At 50.4% G+C, this 9218-nt stretch overlaps 1 protein-coding gene across 1 annotated transcript; it reads right to left on the reverse strand.

Annotated features, from left to right (window-relative positions):
* Positions 1-466: 466 nt before the first annotated feature.
* Positions 467-6767, reverse strand: H3-3A (H3.3 histone A). The gene is made up of 4 exons (XM_082756260.1): positions 6612-6767; positions 5216-5370; positions 3798-3951; positions 467-1104 (listed from the first exon to the last, which is right to left on the reverse strand). Exons 2-4 carry the CDS (start codon positions 5341-5343, stop codon positions 976-978), a joined length of 411 nt encoding a protein of 136 aa, XP_082612386.1. The 5' UTR covers positions 5344-5370; positions 6612-6767; the 3' UTR covers positions 467-975.
* Positions 6768-9218: the final 2451 nt, after the last annotated feature.

Genomic DNA, 9218 nt, shown 5'->3' on the forward strand with positions numbered 1-9218 from the left:
TAATTAAAAACAAAAAACAAAAACAAACAAAAAAAAACACCACTTATACTGACTGCACTGTCTAGTGAGGCACAAAAAGAGAAAAGGTTCCAAATTCAGTATTAATTCAAATAAGAGAAGAATCTAAACAGCAACAAAGCTACAGTGCTAAGAAAAGGCTAAGTAATAAAGCTCAGTTGAGCTCCAGACTCTAGGCAGCAATATACACATACCAAACTTGCTTTCATGTGGAGTAGACAGATTTTAACCTCTTAAAAAACAAACAAACAAACACATAACCTTACATATACAGTACTTCAGCCAAGGTAGTATCAACTGTGTTTCTTTCCTGAATCTACTATATGTATTTGGGCCACAGATGGAAGAGAAAAAGGAAAGGGGTAAGAAGATTTATCCAGATAGGCTGATTACTTTTTACTCAAATATAACCCGAATGTAATATTTAAAAATCAAGACTAAAACCAGGCATCATTTAATGTATTTTAATAGCAAACTTACAGGAACAGCACAGAAGACAGACAACATTAAAAACGTACTTGCATGTAGGACAACTCAGTTAGAAAAGTATAGTGAATGGATGGAATCTACTGTATGATAAAAATGCTACAAACACCATTTAGTTGCCATTGATAAGAAATTTACTTGTTTAAAAAAAATCCAAATGCTGGCATTGTCCAGAAAAATTTGACAGGTTTATTTATAATTTTTATAAAGCTGAATTGTTGAAACTTGTTCACTGAGACTTTTTTTTTTTGCCTGCATCGATGTTTTATGTCCCCTCATTTATATTAAAAATCCACACACAAATGAAAATGGAAAAAAACTTGCCAATACCAATTCTGTCCCCTATTTTTCCATTTGCAACCATATACTTAGGTACCTTTTAACCCCATGGAAAAAATATCTAACGTTCATTACTACCAATAACAGGAAGAATATTTTGCTTCAAGAATGACAAACCCATCGTGGTGAAGTTTACGCACGCTCTCCACGTATGCGGCGTGCTAGCTGGATATCTTTTGGCATGATTGTGACACGTTTGGCATGGATAGCACACAGGTTGGTATCTTCAAACAGGCCAACCAAGTAGGCTTCGCTTGCCTCCTAGTATAGAACAAAAGAGTTAAGAACACTTTCACTCTCTGAATATAAGGGAGAAAAAAGAATTCCAAGTACAACATAAGATGGCATTACGTTTAGGCTTCTATTTTTATTAATACACGCAGAAAGTTTTAGATCGTTAAAAAATAAAAGACTCCATTTTCTTACAAACCACCAAATACTATTCTATGTCAAAGCTGTGTATTACCACCATTTAGTGAGGGACATCCTCTGGAACACAACTGAATAAATATTGTGACAGCACTCTCACAGATAAGGGATCATCTTATCAAAAGGTGAGTTTGTTTAAGAACTTCTCTTTTTAAAGGCGGTGTTGCACCATTTAAGTTACTTTTCTGTTCTTCCAAAGTAAGAGCTACTGAGCATCTAGTAAAATTGGGTGCTAAGGAAACGAGCAGATATTCCTTCACAACGCACAGCTCCTTGATGTAGGATGCTGCAGCTACTGAAGAGGTTGCTTAATTCAAAAATCACAAACTAACAACAGAAACATACCAGAAATTATTAGGTACAAGGGTACAACACCTTTGATTCACAAACTTTTTGAATCACCAAAAGCAGAACAGCAGTCTGAGAATTACCATTAGACACTTTTCATGATCCTATGCCCTATTCCTCCCTAAGCATCACCAGTCTATTTGGGGCACAGATGTCACAGCCCCCAGCTACACAGAAGGCTCTCACATCTGTGAGAGTCACACGGCCAGCACCTTGGAAGGGCAAAGGACAAGTCCTGTTGCTAGGAAAACTACAACCCTGATCACTGTGCTGTCCCCGTTACTAAACCACTGCAGACAGGATCTGGGGTTAAGACAGGTGCCCAGCTGGACTGAGTTCTAGCTCATGTTAATTCAGCTGGTATTAAGCCTAGCACATAGTTTACCCGTTTTGGGGTTGATTCAGAATTCTAACACCTAGCAGCCTCCTAAGAAGCATGTCACTATCAGATGCAGAACAGGACACAGCACACACTTCGGATAGAAAGACAGAAGCAATGGGGCTCACTTCCAGAAGGAAGGCTGAGGTCCACACTTCTAGAATATGTACAAAAGAACAGCTTGTGTGAGCCACTAAATCAACTTATTAGGTTACATAGAACTTTTAATTTGAAGAAAAAAAATTTTACTACAGCAGATGCTAACTGTAGTATTAATTCATTTCATATGCCGTAAGTTATCCTATCACAGCTTTGCTAATTCACTACATGAAAAGTTAAGACACTTCACTAAATACTAGCATGAACAACATGGTACTAGAAGAGTTAAAAGGTTGCTTTTTTTTTTCCTTGAAAATATGCAAGTACTAATATTACACAAACAGCTTCTCTAACAACTGCTTAACACAAAACCAGGAACATTCCAGCTAGCATTCTGAATTTGAATCTACTACTGACTAAATCTTAACATGCAGTTCCTGATTTAAAATCAAAAACCAAAACACGGATAAACCTCACAATTTAAGAACTAACATTCACTCTCAGCAATGACATCAGAACACCAACTAAAAGCAAAAGCAGCAGCCATACAAATACAGTCACCTTTTGAAGCACAGCATGTGTGCAAGTTTACAGGACATCATGGCACACATTTTGGCCAAAGTGGAAGCCATGAATCAGAAAAATATAGCTGTGTTTGGATATAATATATTCTATAATTACAGATAGGTTTTGGAACAATCTTTCAAATCAGGTGTATATTTCTCTCATGACAAAGAAATGCAGCATTTAATTCCATGATGTTCCTCCATAGCCTTGGAGGGCACCTTAGATGCTAAATATCTGCCACGAGATTAAACTTTTGGGCACCGTATTTAGGAAGTACAACTACACAGCTGGAGCCCATCAGTTGTCAGACGAGAGGAAGCAAAAGCATACAACTACTTTAACAAGGATATCAAGTTCTAAGTAGGTTACACTAGATTCTAAGCTACACTGCCAAGATTTTTGCTCAGAAGGAGCAATCAATACTTCACCCTCAATGTATTTTAAGTCAGTTATTTAACTAACATATAAGAAAATGTGTTTATTATCAAGTACTTGACACAAAACCACTCAGCCACATTCAGGTGTGGCTCATCAAGCTGTTTTTCTTTATTTTTCAAATGAAGACCTCCATTTGGATTGACTAGAAAGTTCTACACAGTGACGCTTTCCTCTCTTCCAAAGGTAAGAACTCTAACAATGCTTGAGGACAGAAGAAGCAGATTTATCTTACGTGTCTTATTAAATTAACTCTTCTGTCACCTGGAGAAGAGTTGGGGTAGCTGGTTACAAAATCACATTTGTAGCTGTTGTAACAAGCTGCTGACCTGCCACTGTGCTATTTTAGCTATGGTAACTGTAGGGCATCACCACATCAACTGTGAGCAATGGATGCTTGTGAGGGTGCATCCCTCATGTCAAAGCCCCTCTGACAGCAGCTCTGCCCATCCATCCAGAGCAGCTAGGGCTAGCCATAGAAACATTCTGGCCAACGGGGCAGGGGGCAGAGCCCTCCTCTACCTTAGAACTCTGGCTTTTAGGGTGCGAGAGCCACTTTTTTACAGCATTTACAATAGCAATAGTTGTGTCCCTACAATAACAGCTTCTTTTGGAAAGCAGATAGATGCATGCTTTAGCAACTTCCTCAAGAACCAAATTGCCACCCGGGCAGGGTGCTTCTCCCAGCAGCACTTACCTGCAAAGCACCGATAGCAGCGCTCTGGAAGCGCAGATCTGTTTTGAAGTCCTGAGCAATTTCACGCACCAGACGCTGGAAGGGAAGTTTGCGGATCAAAAGTTCAGTAGACTTCTGATAGCGTCTGATTTCACGGAGAGCCACGGTACCTGGCCTTTTAAAATTAAATAATAATTTAAAGAAAAGAAAAAAAAAGAATTAGTATTCAAAACATAATTCTACATCACCTTAACATATGGGTTCGTAATCTAACCTAAACTAAGCACACACATGTACTGTGTAGAAGCATCCCAGCATCTACAATAGGAAACCAGTTTCTCTTTCAATGGGTCCCTATTTCTTACCACTAATCTGTATGAACTTCCAGTAGCGCCAGTAGGGATCCCTGCAGGACAAGTCCAGGCTGTAAAATGTCCTGACAGCAACCAAAAGGCTGTGTAATGCATGTCAGCTACCTTACACTGATGTGCGTTAGTGGTCTTGGTGCAGGCTGCCGTGAGTTACTTTGTTCAACAATACTGGAGATACCCTCCTAGCAATTAGTCTGGCAAGCAATACAATTCTAAGGATTATCTGGTTCTTCCTCCCTGCTGACATAAACTACCAGCAACATTCTCGGAAGTAACAGAATTTATATTTTGTATAGCATTATCAGTAGAAGTATCCAATCCATTTCCTGGCGTTAGAGCTACAAATTCTGATGGACAATATACTTACGCACAGAGCTCACCCAAAAAGTTGGTAACACAATTATTTCTGCAGGAATTTGGGACTTTCTAACTCTAGCCTTATAACCTGCCTCCTACCCTGTCAATTCAGCCTCACGCCTCCCACAATAAACTTTTGGTTACGCTCACTATTCCCAACCTGCTCCTCCTCTGACAAACTTGGTGCCTTTCCCCAGGTAACACGCACACCTATCCCGGGACCATCCCCAAATTGCTGCACAACTCTCACTGCTCCGGGCTGAGGAAGGGCTTCCCCGGGCGGAGAGCTTCGCTATCGGAGCGCGGTTGCAAAGATCCGCCTCTCCTCCTAACAAACTATTCCCTTTTTTTTCTAAGAGTGGATATTTCGGGGCCAAGCCGCCGCGCACCCGCGGGCGTTTCGCGCCCCCCCGTGGCCGGCCGTGCCCGCTGCACCTCCACGGCGAGGGGGGACAGCGCGGGGGGGGGACAGCGGCAGATCCCCCCCGCGACAATAAACTTGGCGTGGCACCACCCCGCAAAACCCCCGCACTGCTCCAGAACAAACGCCACGCACCCAGCACCGCCCAAACGGCGGCGGCAGCGCGCGGCGCGCGAACGGTTAAGCGGCTAAAAGCGCCGAAAAGCCACGCTAATTATTAAAAATCGTAATTAAGGGGAAGGGAAGGGGGGGGGGGGGCGCGGGGCCGCCGGTGCGGGGCGCTGCGGTACCTGTAGCGGTGCGGCTTCTTCACCCCGCCGGTAGAGGGCGCGCTCTTGCGCGCCGCCTTGGTGGCCAGCTGCTTGCGGGGCGCCTTGCCGCCGGTGGACTTGCGGGCGGTCTGCTTGGTGCGGGCCATGCTCCTGCCGACGTCGCTGCCTTACACCTGCGGCGACAAACCCCCCCCCCGAGCCGCGTAACGACCGCTGGCCCCGTGAGGAAGGGAAGGGGGGGGCGTTAAACCGCCCCCCAACCGCCCTCCCCCCCCCCCCCCCCCCCCCAATAACACCGCCCGCTGCGCCCACCGGGCTGCGGCCCCTCCAGCTGCAGGGCGCTGAGAGGCGGCCGCGGTTCCGCTGCCGGCCGGTGAAGTGCCGCAAACGCCGCCCCAGGGGGGCTTGCAAGCGGTGGGCAGCCCCCCCTGCTCTAATCCCTCCCCCGGGGTGGCGGAGGAGGGGGCAGAGCCGTGGGGCAGCCCCGAGCAGCCAGACCCAAATTGTGCCCCCCCCCCCCCCCCACACACACACTCCTCCCTGCGCTCCGCCGGCCGGCAGCGGGCGAGCAGCCACAGCCCGGTGGTTGCCGTGAGGGGAGGAAGGGAAGGGGCCGGGGGGAAGCGCAGGAGAGCGGCAAAGTTTTGGGGGGCTGCCCTGGAGCCTGCTGGTCCGTGGCAGCGCTGCCCCCCCCCCCTCCACCCCGTAAGGCGCCTCGCTCCCAAGCGCCTCGCAGAGGCAAAGTCGGCTGCCGGCCCCAGAACAAGATGGAAACAATCGCGAAGCGCAGCCCCAGTCCTCCCCGGCGAAGAAGGAGGCAGAAAATAAAACGCGAAAAAAAAAAAAAAAAAGGCGAAAAAAAATTGCGAGGAGCTGCAAAGCGTGCGGGTACCCGTGAAGGGAGGGGGGGGGGCAGCGGAAAAGTTTAAGCGAAAAAATCGCGTTGGGTTTGGGCCGTTCCTTCGGCCCGTTCCTTTCCGTTTTTATTGTTTTTTTTTTTTTTATGCAATAGGCAAAAAAAAAAAAAAATATGGTCGGTGACCAGAGAAAAGAGACAAGATGGTGAAGCTGAGCAACAACTGTGGGGAGCAGGGGAAGGCAGGCAGGCGGCGGAGTTACCCGGGGCTGCCCGGAGCCGCCTCGGCGCGGCCCCCAGCGGGGGGAAACCGGCCCCGGGGGGCAGCCGGGGGGCCGGGGGGGGGGCCGGAGCGGGGCCGAGGGGGCCAGCGGGGGGCAAAGGGCCCAGGAAGCGGGGCCGGGGGGTGCCGGAGGAAGGGAGCCGCTCCGGCCGAGCGGGGGGAGGCGGGGGACGGGGGCTGCCGCCGCCCGCCGGGCCCCCAAAAGTTTGTGAGGGGGGACGGGGGGTGGAGGGGGGGGGGGGGGGAGAGGGCGAGGGGCGCGGCGCGAGACTTACCCCGTCCGCTGGGCGAGCGCGGCTGCCGTGCGGGAGGGAGCGGGAGGAGGAGGAGGAGGAGGAGGAGGAGGAGGAGAGGGCGGGGAGGGGGCGGGCGCGGGGCGGAGCCGGAGCTGCGGCGGCTGCTGCTGGCGGCGGCGGCGGCCGCGAGCACAATTGGAAGATGGCCGCCTGGCGAGGGGAGGGCCCCGCTAAGCCCCGCCCCCTCCCCGCCCTCCGGCCAATGGCGCACAATGGAGGGAAGGCGCCGCTCCGCCCCCTGGCCCCGCCCCCTCGCTGCCTGCCCGCCTCCCTCCCTCCCTGCCTGCCCGGGCGCCGTGTGTACAAACACAAAGGCACGCCGCGAGACGCGCCGCGCGGGGCGGGGGCGCGCGGCGGGTAACGGCCGCACAGGGGGTAACGGCCGCCACAGGGTAACGGCCGCCCAGCCGCCCGCTGCGAAGCCAGGCTCGGGAGGGCAGGGGCAGCTCGATGCCCTGTGGGTTCCCTCCGGCTGTGGCAGCCTCAGGAGGAAACGCGGCTGAATTTAGCAGGCGCTTCCAGCACGCCCTGCTGCTCAGTTACGCCGAGTGCTGTGCCACGAGGGAAAGTCACTTTGTTTTCTGCTGACATCGATAATTAGGCTGAGATACAGAAGTCGGATTTGATTCGCAAAGTCTTTATTACAACCGATAAACACAGCACGGTGCAGCTGTGCGCAGGCACCCAACCCGCCTCCAGCAGCAGGAACAGCCGAGCCATGGCAGCAGAGCGATTTGCCTGGGGTAACCCAGCCTGCTGAGGAGCAGAGCGTTGCCAGCAGCACAGCGCCCTGCTACAGCACGCTGTGGTCCTCACATACGCACGGTGTATGCGATCACAGCACACTGGCCCTCACGTACACACGGCGAGCTGCCCTACGCAGTCTGCTGCACGCATACCATGCCCTCTGACCCTGCCGAGCTCATCAAAGGTGTCTGCTTGGGGGAAGCTACCAGGGGATTTTAGCCCAGAAGTGGATTAACCGACCTGTTGGCACTATTCTGTGAGAGAACAGCACCATAACGGGCAGCCAGAGCGAGACCCTGGAGCTGCACGGCGGCACGCTGCAAACTTTAAGCGGCAGGCAGCAGGACGGGCACAGCCCGCAGGCAGGACAGGGCGCAGCTGGGAGCGCCACAGCAGCGCTGCGCTGCCCCCCCCCCCCCCCCCGCCCCTCCCCGGCGCCGCGATTGGCGGCAGCGCGCAGGGAGCCCGTGACGCGCGGGGCGGGGCCCGAGGGCTGTGGCGTTTGCGAGGCGGGCGTCGCGCTCAGGGCTCCTGTGGCGGTCGCACGCACCACAACGGCTGTTGGTGCTCCTCTGCCCTTCGCCCGCAAGAGATCTAAGCTAGGAGGATTCCGCTGGTTTAGCTGACAATAGCGCGCCGAGGGCAGCGATGGTACCTCACCCGCAGCCAGAGTGCCCGCTGCTAGCATGGCCCTGTTGGTAGAGGAAATGAGGATAGGGTGGAGAGCGGCTGGAGCCAAAGAAAACTGAAGTGACACTGGACAGAAAAGGGGAACCTTCAGATGAGGAGCTGTCGGATGTTTCTAACACCTTTCACAGCCCCTATCTAGCTCCGAGAGGCAGGCTTTCACAGCCCGTACATGTTTTGGCTTTATATCCAAGTAGCATACGTTTTCCAAAATACTATCTTTCACCTTCACCCTGCTGGGAGACTCTTATCTTGCTGCGGACAGTCTGGACAGAGAAAGGAGTGCATTTTTCATACCAGGTTGGATTAGTTGCAACTCACTGTATCAAGTTGAAAATACTGCTTCAAAATTGTTACTGACAATAAATAAATAAATATACAACTTCTTGTTTTGGAGCAAAAGCTTTTGCCTCAGCTTTTGGACTCAAAGCTTAAGTCCTTCAGACAGCTCCTAGTCAGCTCTGAATACCAGAATAAGGCATTGGGCCTGGTTAGCACGAGATTTAACAAACCATCATCCCCACTAACATCACAGACCGCAGCAGCTGCCCTCCTTTCCAACAGCACAGACTACAAACCCCAGAACAAAACAAAGCAGAGATGAAGTGTGCCTTTTTAAGGCACTAGGACAAAGGAGAATGTACAAGTCCAGAGTATAATTGTTCTTAAGCAACACTGCAGGCATCTTTCAGAACCACCTGAAAAAGATTTTCCACTATAAGAGACATTCGGTTTGTTGTATCACCAAACTAATTCCAAACAGTCTCCGATCAAAGAGTTTTCTTTCCTATCCCCACAAAAAGCACAAAGTAAAAATCCAAACTACTTAGCCTAGTCCCCACTCAATGAATAAAGAAAGGTCTCCTCCTGTTACCCAGGGGAAGTTAGGGTTGCTATTAATTTTTATGTGAAAAGTTACTCAGACACTCCAGCGAGGGAAGGAGTATAAAATACCAGCTTTATTTATATACAACAGACACGTGCCTGCCTCAGACTTCTACACCTCTCTTCCAGGATCCAGTTCTCCCTTCCCAGTCTCATTCAAGATCCAGTTCCCTCCTTCAAACCTCATCTGCACTCAGGTTCTGCATACTTGCTCCCTGTCTCAGCTCCCAGGCTGCTGGACATTTTATGGTTTCACATTCTCTAAAC

This window comes from Aythya marila, assembly GCF_965140915.1.
Source record: "Aythya marila genome assembly, chromosome: 3".
NCBI classification, from domain to species: Eukaryota; Metazoa; Chordata; class Aves; order Anseriformes; family Anatidae; genus Aythya; species Aythya marila.